Genomic DNA, 23,151 nt, shown 5'->3' with positions numbered 1-23,151 from the left:
GTGATCGGAGCTAAGCTAAGCGCTGATAGCGGCTGTTAACACTTTGAATGACACTGTCAATGTCTGACATAACATTTAAGACGTGCCCTTGCTCTCTTGCAAGGTGATTTGGACGATTGAAATGCTGCAATGGCAGCCGTGGGTCTGCCTAAAAAATGGAAGAAAGAAAAAGTTAAAAATTTAAATAATCTCTCTTGCTCCCTTTAAAATATAGATATTAAAGAAAAATCTGTAAAAGTCTGATTATCAAAATACAAACATTTGAATCATATGTTAAATGCCGTGAAAAAATATATATAATTGCGGTTTTCCTTTTGCCACACCTTCCCCAAAGAATGCAATATAAAGCTATCAAAACATCATAAGTTCTGGGGTCTTTGGGTGGATAATCTAACTCTAAAGTATGGCAGTAGTTAAATGTAGTTCTTGTCATGTTCCTTTTGTGTTATATGTCTTCTGTTTTTTACTTCATTCATTTCAACTTAAAGTATTGGGAACCTGATAACAGCACTCCTCTGGCATTTTGCTCATGGCTTGGGTCTCTGATAATCAGTCCTAAAGTCTTATCTAACAAGAGAGTCCTTTATATTTTTATAGCCGGAGAGTCCTTTATATTTTTGTAGCCGGAGAGCCTTTTATATTTTTGCAGCCGGAGAGTCCTTTATATTTTTATAGCCAGAGAGTCATTTATATTTTTATAGCCGGAGAGTCCTTTATATTTTTATAGACAGCGAGTCCTTTATATTTTTACAGCCGGAGAGTCCTTTAAAATTATAAAGGACTCTTTGGCTAGAAAAATATATAGCTGGAGAGTCCTTTATAATTTTATAGCCGGAGAGTCCTTTACATTGTTGTAGCCGGAGAGACCTTTATATTTTTATATGTGGAGAGTCCTTTAGATTTTTCTGTTACTTGTACATGTTCTCCTATACGGTAATAATGAGTTGTTTTGTATATGTACAAAAAAAGTTACAAGTCTCAGAAAGTGGTGAAAAAAATTGTATAAAAGTTTTATATCCTCATAATCACACAGACCTGTAGAACATTGTTGTCAGGTGACTTTTAAAGCCCTATGACCACCTTAAAAGCAAATCCAAACCCATTATACCGTGATTTTTTTTTTTGCTTTATTGTGGGTATGCATTTTTCATCTTTTTCCACCCACAAATCTTTGCAGCCCAGGAGTCTAATCAGAACATGATCTAACAAATAATACACATAAAAGAAAGAATATTGTCTTTTGGAGAAAGATTAGATAGCCTTAGTTAATCCTAATGTGACATATCCTTTCCCTGAATAGATAGCACCCTGTAGTTCAGAGGCTCCATTATGATTTGGCAATGCTCTCTGCGGGATTAAGATGGAAGTCCGTTATTCAAGTGCTTTTAGTAGCCATTCAGCAACGTAATAGATTGCTGAAAAGCAACCCTCTAAGACGTGACAAGTCTTTTCTGTTCATGATGCTAATTAAGTTGTTGAGTATATATAAAAAGCAGGAATCTTCAGCACAACATTATCAAAAAAATATATTTTTTAGATCTGCCACAGGCCTTGCAAAAGAATGGTAAGAATGATCAGCTTAAGCTATCCACTCATAATATCTTTATCCATTCTATCCCAAGGCTTCCTGTTTTCCTTGTCAAAGTCTATTCGAAAAGCAGAGAATGACGTCTTACTAGATACAATTGCTCTAAGGAAAGCATTAAGGAATGGAGACACGATATACAAATCCTCAACTAACCCGCAAGACCAGTACTCTATGGATGAAGGAGAGGAACGAAACATAAAGGTAAACAAACACTATAAATTTCATTCATTACAGAACGTTTTTAATTAGTTGGAATACATTTTGAATAAGACATGATGTAAGCCTACATTTATTTTGCTTGAGCTTGAATGTTTTCCCTATTGCTGATTCCAAACCTTGTCCATCTTCAGAGCGCAGGATCTGAAAATACTTACTTCAGCCCTGATGTTAACCCATTAAACGTTGGGGTGAAACAGATTCCATTTTCGACACTCAAAAGCTCATCCCAAAATTCAGAGAATGGAGATGAAACTGTTGAGCTAACACATGAAAGAAGAGATATTGGGGAAGAAGAAAATGCAGCAAAGTTTCCAATTGGGAGAAGAGATTTTGATAGTAAGTATTAAAGATTTGGACAATTTTGTTCTATATGTAATACACAGTGTAACCTTTGCATAAGATCAACCTATAAAGCCACTCCTTATCCCAACTAGATTTACGATAGCTGTTATACATGTCTACCATATACCATACCATTCTACCTATATCAACTAAACTTGTCATCTTCTCTGAAAATTTAGTTTTCGTCGCCGCAGCTGCATGATTTGCGGCTTCTAGACAGGCTGAATACATGTGGGAATTCCCTAACAAGCAAACAACCCCCACATGTATTCAGGCTATCTAGCAGTTGCAAATCATGCAGCCGCGGTGACGACAACTAAATCTCCGAGCACGCCAAAATACTCGGAGGCCACCTGAGCATGCTCGGGGAAACCCGAGTAACGAGTATACTCACTCATCACTAGAGGTCACTTTTAATGTAATTTTGGGTGATGATTTCAGAGAGGTGTCACCGTGCTTTTATTTTCATAGCTACAGGTGCATCTCACAAAATTAGAATATCATCAAAAGTTAATTTATTTCAGTTCTTCAATAAAAAAAAGTGAAGCGCAAACGTATCACTGTTCTTGATTGGCCAGCAAACTCATCTGACCTTAACCCCCATAGAGAATCTATAGGGTATTGTCAAGAGGAAGATGAGAGACAACAGACCGAACAATGCAGAGGAGCTGAAGGCTGCTATGAAAGCAACCTGGGCTTCCATAACACCTCAGCAGTGCCACAGGCTGATCGCCTCCATGCCACTCCACATTGATGCAGTAATTGATGCAAAAAGAGCCCCAACCAAGTATTGAGTGCATTTACTGAACATACATTTCAGTAGGCCAACATTTCAGATTTTAAAATCATTTTTTCAAGCTGATGTTATAAAGTATTCTAATTTACTGAGATAATGACTTTAGGGTTTTCATTGGCTGTAAGCCATAATCATCAACATTAACAGAAACAAACACTTGAAATAGTCATTGCCAAAAGTACCAATACCTGGTTTAAATACAACAGTATCACTGAGCTTGATTGGCCAGCAAACTCACCTGACCTTAACCCCATAGAGAATCTATGGGGTATTGTAAAGAGGAAGATGATAGACACCAGACCCAACAATGCAGAGGAGCTGAAGGCTGCTATGAAAGCAACCTGGGCTTCCATAACACCTCAGCAGTGCCACAGGCTGATAGCCTCCAGGCCACGCCACATTGATGCAGTAACTGATGCCAAAAGTGCCCCGATCAAGTATTGAGTGCATTTATTGAACATACATTTCAGTAGGCCACATTTCGGATTTTAAAATCATTTTTTCAAGCTGTTGCTATAAAGTATTCTAATTTACTGAGATAATGAATTTTGGATTTTCATTGGCTGTAAACCATAATCCTCAACATTAACAGAAATAAACTCTTGAAATAGATCACACTGTTTGTAATGACTAATACACGAGTTTCACTTTTTGTATTGAACTGAAATAAATTAACTTTTTGAGGATATTCTAATTTTGTGAGATGCACCTGTATATAGGTTGAAGAAAAAAAAAAAAAAAGACTCCAGTCCATCAAGTTCAACCTTTCTTATTCTCCATCGCTGCATTATTTATTACCTACAATGCCATTTGTTTTTTTAAATGAGCGAACGTGCTGGGATAAGTTGTTATCCAAGCATGTTTGTGTGCAGAGTGTCTTCGGCGTGTTTGAAAAATATGTTCAAGTCCTCGTGGCTGCATATCTCATGGCTGTTCGACAGCGTAACACATATAGGGATTGCCTAACAAACAGGTAACCATTGCATGCATTGCGACTGTCCAACAGGCGCGAGACATGCAACCGCCGGAACTAGAACATATTTTTCAAACACGCCAAAGACACCCAAGCACACGAGCCCATTCGCTCATTACTACTAATGAAGTGTCAAAGACAAGTAGAGATCTTAAAAACTTTAAAGAATTGATATAAAATGAGTAGGACCCACTGGGAGATATAGAAGCGCTCTTGCAACTATTGTACAACATTTTTATAATGGAACTAAAACAATAGGAAAAGCTGAATTGCATCCACAAAAAGATGGGGGACTGTCTGTTCCCATGCACAGGATTCCTTTGCTTTACAAGTTTTGCTTTCAGGGTGATATCGTATATAACATCAACTGAAACCAACTGTGACTTTTATGAAGCAGCCATGCACAGAGATATATTATGCCAAAATTTGGGCACAAATTGTGTCCGAATGCATAGTATGAGCCCTACACATATGCTTTGGATACTGTTCCTTGACCTTTTGTAGAAAAAGGTGCGATTTAGCATGTGACTGGTTGCCAAAAATTTGGCACAAAGTAAGCTCAGTAATAGGTGGTGTAAAGTTAGGCTGGGCAGTCAAAAAAATATGATTGGTTTATCAAACAGCATGAACCATAAACTGTCTAGTCTGAGATTGCGATCTATGAATTAGATAAACTAAGTAAATCTAGCCCCAGTGAGGAAATAGTTTGTGAAAAAAGTTGTAAGACTGAGGTCCTACAAGGTAGTCAGTATGTGATGTAGGGGCATCATACATGTCATGGCTGCTTTCAGCTGTATTATCAAAGATTTATTGTAGATTGATGATTATTGTTAATGCACAATAAAAGTAAGCAATTTGGAATGAAATTCAAATTAAAGAAATGAGAACACTAGGGATGGACGGACCCGTGGAAATTCAAGTTTGTTGGGTTCGACCAAACTATAGTCCCTCATCTCTAAACAACACTCCATTAAAACATGTGAAAAAACACTTACCGTATATACTTTAGCAAGGCTGGTTGTCAAAAATGGGGAGGACCCCACAGAGTTCTTTAATGATTTATTTAAATACCGTATATACTCGAGTATAAGCCGAGAATTTCAGCCCCTTTTTTTAGGCCGAAATTGCCCCTCTCAGCTTATACTCGAGTCATACCCAGGGGTCGGCAGGAGAGGGGGAGCGGCAGCTGTATAATAATACTCACCTGCTCCTGGCGCGGTCCCTGGTTCTCCGGGCGCTGACAGCTTCTTCCTGTAGTGAGTGGTCACATGGTACCACTCATTACAGTAATGAATATGGACTACACTCCCATAGGGGTGAAGCCGCATATTCATTACTGTAATGAGCGGTACCGTGTGACCACTCACTACAGGAAGAAGCTGCCGGCGCCAGGGAACAGACGTGCAGGGACCGCACCAGGAGCAGGCGAGTATGGCGGGGTAGTGCGCTATATTCACCTGTTCCCCGTTCCACCGTCGGCGCCGCTGTGTCTTCTGCGTCCTGTGCACTGACGCTCAGGTCAGAGGACGCGATTAGTGCGCGCCGCCCTCTGCCTGAACAGTCAGTGCAGAGGACGGGGAAGACACAGCGGCGCCAACGGTGGAACAGGAAAGGTGAGTATAGCAAGTGCCGGGGGTCTGAGAGGTATGTGATTTTTTTTTAATCACAGCAACAGCATATGGGGCAAATATCTGTATGGAGCATCTTATGGGGCCATGTGCAGCATCACATGGAGCAAATATCTGTATGGGACCATGTGCAGCATTATATGGGGCAAATATCTGTATGGGACCATGTGCAGCATTATATGGGGCAAATATCTCTACGGAGTATCTTATGGGGCCATAATCCGCCGTTGTGGAGCATTATACAGGGCAAATGTGTCTATGGAGCATCTTATGGGGTCATAATCAGCATTTGTGCAGCATTGTATGGGGCAAATGTCTGTATGGAGCATCTTATGGGGTCATAATCAACATTTGTGCAGCATTATATGGGGCATATTTTAATATGGAGCATCTTATGGGGCCCATCATGAACTGTATGGAGCATTGCATGGGGCTCCTGATTCAATATGGATATTCAAAAACACTTAACCTACTGATGTCTCAATTAATTTTACTTTTATTGGTATCTATTTTTATTTTTGAAATTTACCAGTAGCTGCTGCAGTTTCCACCCTAGGCTTATACTCCTCGAGTCATTAAGTTTCCCCAGTTTTTTGTGGCAAAATTAGGGGGTCGGCTTATACTCGAGTATATACGGTAGATTCACATTTAGGGACAGCTGAAACCATCGGGGGATCAATCTGCATGGGAGACTAGTCGGACAGGTGGCAACTGCCCGCTCTTTCCACTGGATTGACAAGTCTCTCTCCAAACTTGTATAGGAAGAGACCCATCACTCAAGAGCAGCAAGCGGGGGGAAGCTACCGGGGACCTGCCAGTCACTGGTAGCTATGAAGCGATATTTTTCTCTGAAACGCCGCAGTGTTTCAGAGTTAGACATACATGGCTGAAAATGTGTACTGTGTCTGATATATACTGCCCGTGGATCGGGCACCATGCATCAGCGGTCAGGTTCCCCAGTTTCATCTAGTATGTTGCATAATGAAAAGTTAAACAATTATCAAATATACTTTCTATATCAATTCATTAAAAAACAAAAAACAAATCTGTTCTGATCTGTGCCGGGCATCTAAGTGGAGGACTGATGATGGTTACAGTGGGATGAGGGGGTCTGTCTTGTAACAAGCTAGGCACCTGTGTAACAATCACATCACACATGTGGTGAGAAAACTTAATCCAGAAAGTGTAGAAATTAATAACTTATTATACACAAAATAAAAAATGTCATGAACCCAGAATATCCCATAAGGGTTTGCTGTGATATTATTTAGACTACACATTTAATGTTAAGGCAGAGAAGAAGCACTGTGGAATTGTACCATGGAGTCCGCAATACGAATGCATTACAAACATTTGAAATTTAACTCTTATCTTCATTTTTGCACTTTTTTTTTTTCCCAGAGCCATGACTTTATATTTTCTTGTCAAATAGCATGAGGGCATCAATTTGTCGGATGAGTTGTCATTTTGAATGACACGATTCATTTTATCATTTGACTTACTGAAATAAAAAATAAAAAAAAACAAGGGGGGGGGGCATTTCTCAGGTCACAACGATTACATGAATATCAAATAGTATGTGTATGTATTAGAATTTTATATGCACAGACACAAATATAATATATTGTGTGTAGATATGTTAACAGTAGAATACATTTCATAGAAAGAAACTTTAAAGAAACACTTGGTTTGCATCATTATTTTCTAATAACAGTAAATTCCAATGCTGGGATTTTTTATTAATACCACTTTGGGGTTTTGTCTGCTTTGTATTGCATTTTATGGGAGGGAGGGGAACTGAAGGGACTTAAATACCTAAATTCTAGCATCTTGATTATTTCCCCTGTGTTTCTTCTTGATAACGTTCACCTTATTAGATAAATATTTTTAATATTTCATACATTGCAATTAGCATTTTCATTTTTTTCTTCATTTTGACATTTGTTTAGGGAATGAAGAAATATTCAAAATTTCCTTAGTATTGCACAGGTGATAATTGCATCACCTGGACAGGCAAGCACTCAATTATCTGTGCAATACTAAGGAAATCCTGAAAACATGACCTGTTGGTGGCTCTGGAGGACCGGAGTTGGGGAACACTGGAGTTTTGTAGAACAGGCGCCGCCTTTTAGACAGAGAAAAAAATTAGGCTTCATCAAGATCCCAGTAGCATCTATCGGAATGGTGCTACTGCACAAGTGCCACAGTCTTGACGGAGCTTAATTTTTTTTTTCTGCCAAAATGGCGGCACCTGCGTAGTAGCATCTGTCGGAACGCGATAGATACTACTTTGCTGGCGCCATTTTGTTTGGGAAAAAAAAAGAAACATTTTTTTTTTTTAAAAGAAAACTATATGTCTAAATAAAATGAAAAAATGCATATTACCCCCTGTATCATGCTACAGCGCAGGCACCGCCGCCTGCCTGATGAATAATTTTTTTTATACCATATTATATTCAGTATGTAAAGTAGGGGGCAGGTCACTGAGGGATCAGTGACCTATCATAAGCCATACAGATGAATATGTAAGTAGAGCCCCACATAAAGCCCTGCCCAAGAACCTCAAACAAACTACAGATTAAACAACAACCACAAGACGGATTTCGTCACCCAGCATAACGGCTCCGACCTGACACTATGTGTAGGTTACTGTGCACAATCTTGCTTACAGGTTCCCTTTAACATTGAAATTGCAACACCAATAAGCAAGAGTTGTGAAATTATCGAAATCACTGGATTGATAGAATCATTACAGATATGCAAATAATGGAAAAATTAACATCAAAACCTTAAATTTATTCATTATAGAGTATGAGCGCCACATGCAGAAATACGCACACTTACATGCCTTGGCTGCCATCATTGAGCTTATTAATGGTTGCCAGAGGGATGTTCTGCTATGCTGAATGCAATTTGAAATGCAAACCATTAAGAACCGCGCTGAAAGCTCTTTGCAATTGCCGCCCAATGACATGCCCGATGCGCTGTCTGGGAGACAAGTCTGCAGACTATGGTGGAAAGTATAGACCACAAACGTTGTTTACAGTAGCACGATCAACATGCGGCCCTGCATGGTCATGTTGAAAAACTGCTCCTGGGACACCTTGAAAAAAAATAAAAAATGGCCATAACACTGGTTTGAAAACCAAATCAATGCAACGTTGAGCTGTTAGTATACCTGGAATGAAGACTAGAAGAGTCTGAATACCATACATTATAACCCGACCACACAATCCTGGGAGTAGGTAGTGTGATGTTCCCTTTTGAGTGCCTCTACATAGCATTGCCCACATGGTCTCAACACATTTGAAGAATGTCCAAAATCAAAAGAAAAAAGGAGAAGAGCGGCACTGCACGTGTCTTAACGACTTCTCATAGGCTCTAGTCAAGGTGCATTTGTGCAGACTTCGGATGGACAAACCATACAGTGGTGACTTGGTGGTGCACCTCAATGAAAATGTGTCCATAAATATGTAGCAATGAAAATGAAGAAAATGAGGGCACTCACCAATCTTTCACGTTCTTAGTCCTTTATTGCAACACGATCCAGTTAAAACACATGGCCGGGGAAGAGAGAGAGCCGAAGCCCGTGTGAGCAGGCGAGAGACGACAGCTGTTTCGCGCTGTGCTTTGCGCTTCTACAGGTCAGCTTGTGCATAGGTGAAACAGTTGAAATGTAGTGCCGGCCATGACACCGCCCACCACTGTGTCCCCTCCCACAAACCAAACGATACATACATATACTTTAAAAAGCACACTTAAAACCATTAACGCAGCCTTAGTTGGTAACAAAACCTTTTGGCAGAGCAGACAATTGGAGACATTTAAAGTTATTCTAGGAACCACAGTTAATCTTTAGAAAGCATAAAGGGTTAATCTTTAGAAATCATAAAGGGTTAAACCCTCGCCGCTACCAACAGCGCACAAGACACTGCAGAATGCACACCTTCTGCCATAATATTCACAAAATTACCCCCCAACATCAGTATAAACGTCAGCAAAAAGCAAAGAAACAACAAAAAAAAAAAAAAAAAAAACCTTTTCAAAAAAATTCTAAAAAAAAACAAAAACATTTTTTTCCCCTTTTTTTTCAAGCAGCAAATCATTAAAGAAATATCGACATATCCACACGGTCATTGAAACCTAGTGGCCCCAATGCTTCACTGCGCAGGATCCATCTCGTCTCACATCTGAGGAGCAGATTATCCAGATAATAATAATAATAATAATAATTTTATTTATATAGCGCCAACATATTCCGCAGCGCTTTACAACTTATAGAGGGGACTTGTACAGACAACAGACATTACAGCATAACAGAAATCACAGTTCAAAACAGATACCAGGAGGAATGAGGGCCCTGCTGCTCGCAAGCTTACAATCTATGAGGAAAAGGGGAGACACAAGAGGTGGATGGTAACAATTGCTTTAGTTATTTGGACCAGCCATAGTGTAAGGCTCGGGTGTTCATGTAAAGCTGCATGAACCAGTTAACTGCCTAAGTATGTAACAGTACAGACACAGAGGCTATTAACTGCATAAAGTGTATGAGAACATGATGGAGGAACGTGATCACCTCCTTGCGCCGGCAGACTGACTTTCTCAATCCCGGCGAAGGAGAGGACCCCTGCATCACTGCCATGTGTATCCCTAACATGTGTAATTAACCGTGGAACACCTTTCCCTGAGACAATCGATTTGCAATGCTCGCGGAAACGAACATATAGTGGCCGGATCGTCTTTCCCACATAGTAATACCTGCAAGGACAGAAAACAACGTATACTACGTGATCTGTCCTGCATGTGATGAAATCTTTAACCGTGTGCTTCACTGCACCTATATGAAGAGTCCGGTCAGTTACATGTTGCTTACACCAAGGGCAATGCCCACACCTGAAATTACCTTTGGGGATAGCAGTGTTCAGCCAGTTCTGATTTGACTTAACTACCCGATTCCTCACTAATCTGTCCCTTTGGGCTTGTTTCCATTTGCGAGAAACACGAACGTGTCTCGCATGTGGAAACCAAGCTCTGGCGCCGGCACTTGGGAGCGGAGCTGTGCAGCTCCATGTGTTCCTATGCGGCCGCACGCTCCGCTCTGGAGTGCCGGCTCCACAGCTTGGTTTCCACATGCGAGATACGGACGTGTGCCTCGCATGTGGAAATGAGCCCTTAGTCTGACGCTCCGTTTATTCGCTATGAGGGGACCCCTAGACACTACCTCAGCCAACTCCTTGTCCCGACCTAAGATATGCCAATTTTTCTTAATGGCTAATCTGATTTGCTGGTCCATATTGCTATATTGAAAACTGAAGGTAAACCTTCTCCCTACGTCAACCCTATTAGAAGGCACCTTCCTTACGTTCTTGCTTATGCAACTCCTCTCACTTCTCACTTTTTCCTTTTCTGTCATTAAAGCCCTATCAGGATACCCTCTTTGTTTGAATCTAGTCTCCATCTCATTTAGCTGCCGATCAAAACCCTCATCAGTATTATTAACCCTACTCACTCTCAGAAACTGACTATAGGGCAAAGAGCGTTTTGTATGCATTGGGTGGAAACTATTAAAATGTAACATGGTGTTACCTGCTACTGGCTTACGACAAAGCGATGTACAGATCTTATTGTCCTTAATTTCCACCAGGACATCCAGGAACTCCAACCGCTGCCCTCCGAAAACTGACGTGAAGGCCATGTTCATATTATTACTCTGATTAAGGTAGGTTACAAAACTATTGAAAGCTTCTTCTGTTCCATCCCAAATCAATACCACATCGTCGATATATCTCTGATAAAACTTTATATGATGCAAAAAATTATTTTTATTTGCGTACACATATTTCTCCTCAAAGAGCCCCAAAAACAAATTTGCGAAGGTACAAGCTGCCGGAGTCCCCATCGCAGTCCCCACTGACTGTACATACCAATCATCCAAGAACATAAACGCGTTATGCGTGAGGATGAACTCCAAACCCTCACACACAAAGCCAATAAAATTCTGTCTCTTTCCCGTGGTGCACAAAATCTGATTGACAACCTCAACCCCTATTTTTGGGGGGATCCTGGTATATAAACTTTCGACATCTATCGAAGCCAGGGAATAATTCTCCTGCCATTCGACATCTTGGATACCACACAGAAAAGAGTTAGTATCCTTCAAATAAGCAGGAATATCTTTCAACATGGGACGCAACAGCCAATCAATGTACTGGGACAGGGGCTCGGTGAGCGATCCTATCCCAGACACGATTGGCCGTCCCGGGGGATTGTCTACAGACTTGTGCACCTTGGGGATGTGGTACCAGTGGGGCCTGGTCGGGAACTCCGGCAGCAATTTCTCCGCCTTTTTTTTGGAAATAATACCTAACTCAACATACTTTCTCAAGTATGATCTTAATTCGCTCTTATATTTTTGCAAGGGGCTATTCGGAAGCAACCTGTATACATTAGAATCAGACAATTGTCTCTTGGCCTCGGCAATGTAGTATGATCTGGGAAGCAACACAATCTTTCCACCTTTATCTGCAGCCCTCACTACTGTGTCCTCCCAAGAGCAAATCTCCTGCAATGCCTTATTCTCATCTTCCGATAAATTCTTGGGAGGTTTTTGATAAATCACAGCCTCCACGTCTTTTATTACCTGAGCCTCAAAAAGATCAATCATATTGCCTGGAGACACCACAGGCATAAACCTCGAGGGAACTCCTCCCTTAAAGGGAGCAAATTCTACTGTATCACCATTATTGAAATCGACTGATTCCTCTGCTATATTTAATAACAGTCTAGCATCCTCCCTCATGTCGGCTAGAGCTCCTGTGCCTGCCATAAAACCCAAAGGGCCAATAGAACACGGGTTTTCCCCTTCCAGGACATTACTGCTCGTACCTTTATTAGAAAATGCTTTAAAAAGGTGAATTTTCCTGATAGACTTAAACAGGTCAATTTTAAACTCTGTCAGATCGAACTCTTGCGGTATGCAAAAGCCCAAACCCTTAGACAGTAAGGACAAGTGAGCCGGAGTTAGAGCATGATCAGTTAAATTTATAATTGCATCCTCCGTCGGGGTTACTGGTATCTCCGGGTCCAAGCCACATGCTTCCGCTTGCGTTGTTTGCCTCCGCCGGCCTTTCCTTCTGCCCCTCCGGGTCCTCCTCCTAAAGGGGTCAACATATCGACGGTTTCAATGTCCGTAGTAGGCAATGCTTCTAAGGACGCGGTCAGATTACCTGCGCCATCACTAAGGCTAGACTCGGATTCGGTAGTCAGATAATCTTTATTGCGGTATCTGTTTTTATTTCTATTTCCGTTACTCCTCCTCCAACCCGTGGTATTTCTCCCCTTACCAATACCATCCAGGGGTGTATTCCACGAAAAAATGCGACCTGTGTCGAAATCTGCTTTATCACGAATAAATTTGTCTCTCTTTCTTTGCTTAATGTTTGCCTGAATGGGTATCAGTCTGCCATCCAATTTTTTGCTGAAGGTGGCCCATTGACTCTCAGTATGGCGTGATTTTAATTCTGCTTGTGTTTTGACCAATTCGCTGTTCACTTTATCGTAATTCTGTAAATTTGTTCTCAGAACTAAAGACAATAACTCCTGCGAGCATTTAAGCATAATGCTTTCCCACTCCTTTCGGAAGGTACTATCATCGCTGTGCTGGGATATCTGCTTCCAGACTCTCAGTCCGCGCGGAACTCTCCCACTTTCACAATACGATTTCAAAGAGTTATTTGTCCAAAATAATTTGATCTCTCTTTCAGCTAAATTTGTCAATTTAAACTCCAAGGCTTTGGTGCTCATTGCATGTATCCCATCAGCCTGCTCACACTCTTTAAAATAACTCTCAACGTCCTCCCGGCCAGCTTGTAATGCCATTCTGGGATTGAGGTGCACCACCAAGTCACCACTGTATGGTTTGTCCATCCGAAGTCTGCACAAATGCACCTTGACTAGAGCCTATGAGAAGTCGTTAAGACACGTGCAGTGCCGCTCTTCTCCTTTTTTCTTTTGATTTTGGACATTTTGCCACTGTTTTGTATCAGAGCTGAGCACGCTACTGGCAGGACTGTCAGGTGTAGATGATTAAATGGATCCTGCATTGGAGCAGATGGAATTGGCTACCGTGCAACCCAGAATGGGATTACAAGCTGGCCGGGAGGACGTTGAGAGTTATTTTAAAGAGTGTGAGCAGGCTGATGGGATACATGCAATGAGCACCAAAGCCTTGGAGTTTAAATTGACAAATTTAGCTGAAAGAGAGATCAAATTATTTTGGACAAATAACTCTTTGAAATCGTATTGTGAAAGTGGGAGAGTTCCGTGCGGACTGAGAGTCTGGAAGCAGATATCCCAGCACAGCGATGATAGTACCTTCCGAAAGGAGTGGGAAAGCATTATGCTTAAATGCTCGCAGGAGTTATTGTCTTTAGTTCTGAGAACAAATTTACAGAATTACGATAAAGTGAACAGCGAATTGGTCAAAACACAAGCAGAATTAAAATCACGCCATACTGAGAGTCAATGGGCCACCTTCAGTAAAAAATTGGATGGCAGACTGATACCCATTCAGGCAAGCATTAAGCAAAGAAAGAGAGACAAATTTATTCGTGATAAAGCAGATTTCGACACAGGTCGCATTTTTTCGTGGAATACACCCCTGGATGGTATTGGTAAGGGGAGAAATACCACGGGTTGGAGGAGGAGTAACGGAAATAGAAATAAAAACAGATACCGCAATAAAGATTATCTGACTACCGAATCCGAGTCTAGCCTTAGTGGTGGCGCAGGTAATCTGACCGCGTCCTTAGAAGCATTGCCTACTACGGACATTGAAACCGTCGATATGTTGACCCCTTTAGGAGGAGGACCCGGAGGGGCAGAAGGAAAGGCCGGCGGAGGCAAACAACGCAAGCGGAAGCATGTGGCTTGGACCCGGAGATACCAGTAACCCCGACGGAGGATGCAATTATAAATTTAACTGATCATGCTCTAACTCCAGCTCACTTGTCCTTACTGTCTAAGGGTTTGGGCTTTTGCATACCGCAAGAGTTCGATCTGACAGAGTTTAAAATTGACCTGTTTAAGTCTATCAGGAAAATTCACCTTTTTAAAGCATTTTCTAATAAAGGTACGAGCAGTAATGTCCTGGAAGGGGAAAACCCGTGTTCTATTGGCCCTTTGGGTTTTATGGCAGGCACAGGAGCTCTAGCCGACATGAGGGAGGATGCTAGACTGTTATTAAATATAGCAGAGGAATCAGTCGATTTCAATAATGGTGATACAGTAGAATTTGCTCCCTTTAAGGGAGGAGTTCCCTCGAGGTTTATGCCTGTGGTGTCTCCAGGCAATATGATTGATCTTTTTGAGGCTCAGGTAATAAAAGACGTGGAGGCTGTGATTTATCAAAAACCTCCCAAGAATTTATCGGAAGATGAGAATAAGGCATTGCAGGAGATTTGCTCTTGGGAGGACACAGTAGTGAGGGCTGCAGATAAAGGTGGAAAGATTGTGTTGCTTCCCAGATCATACTACATTGCCGAGGCCAAGAGACAATTGTCTGATTCTAATGTATACAGGTTGCTTCCGAATAGCCCCTTGCAAAAATATAAGAGCGAATTAAGATCATACTTGAGAAAGTATGTTGAGTTAGGTATTATTTCCAAAAAAAAGGCGGAGAAATTGCTGCCGGAGTTCCCGACCAGGCCCCACTGGTACCACATCCCCAAGGTGCACAAGTCTGTAGACAATCCCCCGGGACGGCCAATCGTGTCTGGGATAGGATCGCTCACCGAGCCCCTGTCCCAGTACATTGATTGGCTGTTGCGTCCCATGTTGAAAGATATTCCTGCTTATTTGAAGGATACTAACTCTTTTCTGTGTGGTATCCAAGATGTCGAATGGCAGGAGAATTATTCCCTGGCTTCGATAGATGTCGAAAGTTTATATACCAGGATCCCCCCAAAAATAGGGGTTGAGGTTGTCAATCAGATTTTGTGCACCACGGGAAAGAGCCAGAATTTTATTGGCTTTGTGTGTGAGGGTTTGGAGTTCATCCTCACGCATAACGCGTTTATGTTCTTGGATGATTGGTATGTACAGTCAGTGGGGACTGCGATGGGGACTCCGGCAGCTTGTACCTTCGCAAATTTGTTTTTGGGGCTCTTTGAGGAGAAATATGTGTACGCAAATAAAAATAATTTTTTGCATCATATAAAGTTTTATCAGAGATATATCGACGATGTGGTATTGATTTGGGATGGAACAGAAGAAGCTTTCAATAGTTTTGTAACCTACCTTAATCAGAGTAATAATATGAACATGGCCTTCACGTCAGTTTTCGGAGGGCAGCGGTTGGAGTTCCTGGATGTCCTGGTGGAAATTAAGGACAATAAGATCTGTACGTCGCTTTATCGTAAGCCAGTAGCAGGTAACACCATGTTACATTTTAATAGTTTCCACCCAATGCATACAAAACGCTCTTTGCCCTATAGTCAGTTTCTGAGAGTGAGTAGGGTTAATAATACTGATGAGGGTTTTGATCGGCAGCTAAATGAGATGGAGACTAGATTCAAACAAAGAGGGTATCCTGATAGGGCTTTAATGACAGAAAAGGAAAAAGTGAGAAATGAGAGGAGTTGCATAAGCAAGAACGTAAGGAAGGTGCCTTCTAATAGGGTTGACGTAGGGAGAAGGTTTACCTTCAGTTTTCAATATAGCAATATGGACCAGCAAATCAGATTAGCCATTAAGAAAAATTGGCATATCTTAGGTCGGGACAAGGAGTTGGCTGAGGTAGTGTCTAGGGGTCCCCTCATAGCGAATAAACGGAGCGTCAGACTAAGGGACAGATTAGTGAGGAATCGGGTAGTTAAGTCAAATCAGAACTGGCTGAACACTGCTATCCCCAAAGGTAATTTCAGGTGTGGGCATTGCCCTTGGTGTAAGCAACATGTAACTGACCGGACTCTTCATATAGGTGCAGTGAAGCACACGGTTAAAGATTTCATCACATGCAGGACAGATCACGTAGTATACGTTGTTTTCTGTCCTTGCAGGTATTACTATGTGGGAAAGACGATCCGGCCACTATATGTTCGTTTCCGCGAGCATTGCAAATCGATTGTCTCAGGGAAAGGTGTTCCACGGTTAATTACACATGTTAGGGATACACATGGCGGTGATGCAGGGGTCCTCTCCTTCGCCGGGATTGAGAAAGTCAGTCTGCCGGCGCAAGGAGGTGATCTGGATAATCTGCTCCTCAGATGTGAGACGAGATGGATCCTGCGCAGTGAAGCATTGGGGCCACTAGGTTTCAATGACCGTGTGGATATGTCGATATTTCTTTAATGATTTGCTGCTTGAAAAAAAAAGGGGAAAAAAATGTTTTGTTTTTTTTTTGTTTTTTTTTGTTTAGAATTTTTTTGAAAAGGTTTTTTTTTTTTTTTTTTGTTGTTGTTTCTTTGCTTTTTGCTGACGTTTATACCGATGTTGGGGGGTAATTTTGTGAATATTATGGCAGAAGGTGTGCATTCTGCAGTGTCTTGTGCGCTGTTGGTAGCGGCGAGGGTTTAACCCTTTATGCTTTCTAAAGATTAACCCTTTATGCTTTCTAAAGATTAACTGTGGTTCCTAGAATAACTTTAAATGTCTCCAATTGTCTGCTCTGCCAAAAGGTTTTGTTACCAACTAAGGCTGCGTTAATGGTTTTAAGTGTGCTTTTTAAAGTATATGTATGTATCGTTTGGTTTGTGGGAGGGGACACAGTGGTGGGCGGTGTCATGGCCGGCACTACATTTCCACTGTTTCACCTATGCACAAGCTGACCTGTAAAAGCGCAAAGCACAGCGCGAAACAGCTGTCGTCTCTCGCCTGCTCACACGGGCTTCGGCTCTCTCTTCCTCGGCCATGTGTTTTAACTGGATCGTGTTGCAATAAAGGACTAAGAACGTGAAAGATTGGTGAGTGCCCTCATTTTCTTCTTTTTCATTGCTACATTTGAAGAATGGCATGTATTAATTCATTCTGTAGTGCAAGTGAAATTAAACATCATATAACAAGCCCAAGACATCAGTATCAACATAAACCATCAAAAGGTGTTTGTTGGGTTGTGAGCCGGATGTCCAGCTAAAGATGTTGCATTGACCTCAAACCACCGTTTTCAAATGTCATCATGTTGCAGAGCAAGAAGAGTCCAGTTTTGTTCTGAATGCAATGAGAGCTGGAGATTGGTCTAGAGACCACATGGACACCACAATGAAAAAAGTCTTCACAAGGGAACATGAAGGTGTTCCTAAGAACCTCTTTTCGGCATACCATCACCAGGTTGCATGTTGCTTCTGCCATCATTGGCAGCGTCTCTAGATTTGTAAAGTCATTGGTCAACAATTGAAAAAAAAAGAAAAAAAAAAAAAAAAAAGCTGCCAGCAGTGGTTCTTGCTTTGGGTGCCCAAGTGCATTCAGGGTGGCAGAGCATTTCTCAGACAACCATTAACCTCATTAATAGCATGTGAAGGTGAGTAAGTGTGCGTATTTCTACATATAACGCTTCTTGATTCTGAGTAAATTAAGCGGTATCTGAAAATCTGATTTTTTTAAATCAATTAGCATATCATTAACATGTCTATCAACCCTGTGAATTTCATGATTTCATAGTCACAAAAAAAAAAAAAATAATTTAATTGTTTAGGAATGTATAATGTACTTTAGCCAGACTGCTCTAGTTTTTATTCCAGGTACACCAACAGTTACGCGTTAATTTGATTGGTAAACCAGTGGCTTGGCCATTCCTCTGAAGATGGCCAAGAAGTGGTTTCTCCTACACGAAAATGCCAGACCACACGTTACATGTGCTATTGTGAGCAGCCTGCATGGCCTAAATGTAGTATCACAGCCTGCAGCATCTCTGGCTTGTTTCTTATTGCACACATTGGAGATGCCATTGGTCAGCAATTTCAAAGGGAGCTGCCAGCAGCAGATCTTGGTTCCTCAGACAACCATTTGTAACCTCATCAATAGTATGCCAAAGGCTCATATATAATACTGAATACACAAAAAGTTAAAAAATAAAAGTTGTCTTCATTTTTTCATCATTTCCATAATTTAATGTTTCCTTATTGATGTTGCAATTTCAGTTATTTAGGTTTTTCTACATTACTGACTGGTTTCCTTAGAGGACTTGAATCTGCAAACCACTTGATCACCCCGTTCAATACAGAAGGTATAACAGTGTAATATTAGAATGACAAAGGGTGGGCTTCATAGGCGAAGTAATAATATGGTAGAAAACAAAAAAACAAACTCTTCAGTAGGCCCTCGGCTGCCACGTCAATCAGCTGCATGGAGTGGGCTCAGTGCCGCTGTATATAGTGAGTGCAAGGCTGCCATCGCTAAGGGGTTGATGAAAGTTTGGTAGGCAAGACTCAACGCTCACTGAATCTTCTCCATTTCCATTACTTTGCAATCATTTACATACTTAACCCCGTAGTGACCACCAATACGTCTTTTTACTGACCTCTCATATCAAACAATAGCATCCCCGGCTGGAGAGTAAAAATATATACACACACACACATATATATACATACATACATATATTTTATATATCTCTCTCTCTCGTTGGCTGGTCTGAGTATTCTAGCCAAAAGTATTTCCCTATAGGCAAGAAAATGAGATTCTTGGGAAAGCTACTAAATAATCTGTTTCTCTCCAGTGCTCCGATGCATGCTGGGAAGAGTTTATCGACCTTGCTGGCAGATATGATGAACCGGAGATGCTCACATTGTGGTCACCAGAAAAATGACGAGTGCCTGCGGAACTGAAGCTTGTGTGGAAATGACAAGAGCCAAGATTAGATTTTGCATCATTTATTAATGTAAATAAAAAAACAAATCTGTGAGATGTAAACATGTCCATTTACTAAAATTAAATAAAATACATTAAAGATTAAAACTGAAAATAAATAACATTTACCAAATATGCGACAAAACCAGTAACTTGCTAACAGAACAAAAGTTGCACAGAATTTAACAAATTTACACACGGAAAAAGCTTGTAAGCTTAGCTTGACCTGCAATCTGTATTTTCGCTGCAGATTTACTGTTCTTTTTAGCCATGCTTGCCATCTCCTTTGATTTATTAGGTGGTGCAGTTTTCTTTTGTGCAGGTTCATCATCGAGGTCGTTTTGGTTTGCACCATTATCAAATTGTTTCCTTTTTGTACTTTTTCGTAAAGGGACCTTTTTAGCCTTTGCTCTGACAACTGTGGGCTCCCTATTTCCAGAATTTATTTGCAAAGATATTTTTTCTTTTGGCACATCACCTAAAATAAAAATCAAAAGATCAGCCTATAAAAAAAAAATAAAAGTGCATTTATGTTCACCAAGGCCTTAATCTGCAGACCTACAAATATCATTGAAGTACTCAACCTGCCCTCACTCTCGTTAAGGCAAAGTTTCCATGATGAGTTTTTGCTGCTGTGTATTAGCTGCACAAGAAAGCAGTGCATTACATATAGCTCCATCAAATCGAATGGACGTTATAAAAATTGCATCCACTGTGGGGTATTTTATGCATCATAAAGAGTGGTGAGCGAGTATACTCGTTGCTCGGGTGGTCTCCGAGTATTTGTTAGTGTTCGGAGATTTACACTTACAAATACTTGGAGACCATCCGAGCAACGAGTATACTCGCTCACCACTAATCATAAACTGACATTGTGTGCTTCTAAATCCAGAATGCAGTTAATTGTGTTTATTTGTGGAGTTTCATAATAGACTTTAATGAGAAAGAAAATGCACAGTAAAAAAAAAAAAAAAAAAACCAAACCATTCGCATCTTTAGTACTAAAATGCAACTCATCCAAGCAACAAATTAAAAATCTGCAACATTAAAGGTGTTTTCCACTACTAGGACAACCCCTTTATCAAATGAATAAAGCCTATGCTCTCCTCTAGTGTCGGCACTCGCTCTCCCAGGGGCTCGCGTGCAGTGTTGCGATATGTGAAGGCTGCCACCAAATATTCATGTAACCTCAAACTTTCAAGATACTGTATTTCCCACTATTCTGTTTGAAACTAGCCAAGGAATGCATGTTATAAGATCTGGACTTCTGATTGCTAACCAAATTTACTGTAGCAACAAACACATTGATTCGAGAAAATGGCAATGACAACAGTGAAGAAAATCATATGTTCAGATAATGCAATAGATCACACAATGCACTTACAATTACAAAATATTAAAAAGCTAAAAAACAATATACAAGGGTAATAGGGTAAATCTACATAACATAATTACCAGTTGGTATAGCATCATCATCAAAGCAGAGAACTGGAATAATCTTTGGCGCAGGGTGAATACAGGTTGGAACCTGACTCATACTAGGAAAGGCCAATGGTTTGATTTGGGTTGCAGCATCATCTTTATAGGTGCAGGAAAATTGAGATCTAATCAGATTTTGCTTTAGCTGTAAGAAAAAAATATATATATATTCAAGTCATTCTTGGTCTTGCAATTTAGTACTAAAATGTGTCACAAGTTTGCACTTCCATATCAAAAATGTTAGCAGAGCAATAAATATAAAAATCATACAATTAAAAATTCTATTTAATATAACTAGAACCACAAAATAGTAGCATCAATAAAGCACAATGTAAAAATCGACAGGTTGTCAACACATTAAAAATAAATGTGTACATCAGGTCTTAATCACATTTACCGTAATTACCTGACATTACAGTTATATGAAAAAGTTTGGGCACCCCTATTAATCTTAAGCTTAATGTTTTATAAAAATAGTTTTTTTTGCAACAGCTATTTCAGTTTCATATATCTAATAACTGTTGGACACAGTAATGTTTCTGCCTTGAAATGAGGTTTATTGTACTAACAGAAAATGTGCAATCTGCATTCAAACAAAATTTGACAGGTGCATAAGTATGGGCACCTCACCAGAAAAGTGACATTAATATTTAGTAGATCCTCCTTTTGCAAAAATAACAGCCTCTAGTCGCTTCCTGTAGCTTTTAATGAGTTCCTGGATGAAGGTATTTTTGACCATTTCTCTTTACAAAACAATTCCTGTTCAGTTAAGTTTGATGGTCGCCGAGCATGGACAGCCCTCTTCAAATGATCCCACAGATGTTCAATGATATTCAGATCTGAGGACTGGGATGGCCATTCCAGAACAGTGTAATTGTTCCTCTGCATGAATGCCTGAGTAGATTTGGAGCGGTGTTTTGGATCATTGTCTTGCTGAAAGATCCATCCCCTGCGTAACTTCAACTTTGTCACTGATTCATGAACATTATTGTCAAGAATCTGCTGATACTGAGAGGAATCCATGCGTCCCTCAACTTTAACAAGATTCCCGGTGCCGGCATTCGCCACACAGCCCCAAAGCATGATGGAACATCCACCAAATTTTACTGTGGGTAGCAAGTGTTTTTCTTGGAATGCTGTGTTTTTTTGCCGCCATGCATAACGCCTTTTTGTATGACCAAACAACTCAATCTTGGTTTCATCAGTCCACAGGACCTTCTTCCAAAAAGAAATTGGCTTCTCCAAATGTTCTTTTGCATACCTCAGCCGACTGTTTGTGGCGTGCTTGCAGAAACGCCTTCTTTCGTATCACTCTCTCATACAGCTTCTCCTTGTGCAAAGTGCGTTGTATAGTTGACCGATGCACAGTGACACCATCTGCAGCAAGTTGATGCTGCAGCTCTCTGGAGGTGGTCTGAGGATTGTCCTTGACTGATCTCACCATTCTTCTTCTCTGCCTTTCTGATGTTTTTCTTGGCCTGCCACTTCTGGCCTTAACAAGAACTGTACCTGTGTTCTTCCATTTCCTTACTATGTTCCTCACAGTGGAAATTGACAGGTTAAATCTCTTAGACAGCTTTTTGTATCCGTCCCCTGAACAACTATGTTGAATAATCTTTGTTTTCAGATCATCAGTTGTTTTGAGGAGCCCATGATGCCACTCTTCAGAGGAGATTCAAACAGGAGAACAACTTGCAAGTGGCCACTTTAAGTAGCTTTTCTCATGATTGCATACACCTGGCTATAAAGTTCAAAGCTCAATGAGGTTACAAAACCAAAAAAAGTGCTTTAGTAAGTCAGTAAAAAGTAGGTAGGAGTATTTAAAACAAGAAAATCATAAGGGTGCCCATGCTTATGCACCTGTCAAATTTAGTTTGAATGCAGATTGCACATTTTCTGTTAGTACAATAAACCTCATTTCAAGGCAGAAACATTACGGTGTCCAACAGTTATTAGATATATGAAACTGAAATAGCTGTTGCAAAAAAAAAAACTATTTTTATAAAACATTAAGCATAAGATTAATAGGGGTGCCCAAACTTTTTCATATAACTGTATATAGGAAGGCATTAGGCCTGTTTCACACACCCTGATATTACCAGTACCGGAAAACCAGTACCCGAGATATCAGTGTCTTTGTCTGTAACACTTGTGGCACACATGTGGCAAGTGTATGTACCACCTGTACCAGCACCAGGGAAGCAACGGTACAGTTAGCGCTGTTCCTCGGCGCTGAGTGCTGAAGACTGCTCTCATCATTCTCCCTTGCTTGAGAATGATGAGA

The 23,151-nt window shown here is 40.7% G+C and overlaps 2 protein-coding genes across 4 annotated transcripts in view; one reads left to right on the top strand and one right to left on the bottom strand.

Annotated features, from left to right (window-relative positions):
* The first annotated feature begins 1,504 nt into the window (after positions 1-1,504).
* On the top strand, positions 1,505-19,395 carry PMCH (pro-melanin concentrating hormone). Its single transcript, XM_077265623.1, has 3 exons — positions 1,505-1,789; positions 1,939-2,143; positions 19,258-19,395. Exons 1-3 carry the CDS (start codon positions 1,562-1,564, stop codon positions 19,305-19,307), a joined length of 483 nt encoding a protein of 160 aa, XP_077121738.1. The 5' UTR covers positions 1,505-1,561; the 3' UTR covers positions 19,308-19,395.
* Positions 19,396-23,151, bottom strand: part of PARPBP (PARP1 binding protein) — a 60,327-nt gene continuing 56,571 nt past the window's right edge. For all 3 annotated transcript variants that reach the window (XM_077265619.1, XM_077265620.1, XM_077265617.1), the window contains exons 10-11: positions 20,844-21,012; positions 19,396-19,866 (exon numbers count right to left, since the gene is read on the bottom strand). In XM_077265619.1, coding sequence (XP_077121734.1) covers positions 19,580-19,866; positions 20,844-21,012 — 456 coding nt within the window. In that variant the 3' untranslated portion in view covers positions 19,396-19,579. The remainder of the gene's footprint in view (positions 19,867-20,843; positions 21,013-23,151) is intronic.

This window comes from Ranitomeya variabilis, chromosome 5 (genome assembly GCF_051348905.1).
Source record: "Ranitomeya variabilis isolate aRanVar5 chromosome 5, aRanVar5.hap1, whole genome shotgun sequence".
In the NCBI taxonomy this organism is placed as follows: Eukaryota; Metazoa; Chordata; class Amphibia; order Anura; family Dendrobatidae; genus Ranitomeya; species Ranitomeya variabilis.
This window is presented reverse-complemented; position numbering and strand designations above follow the sequence as displayed.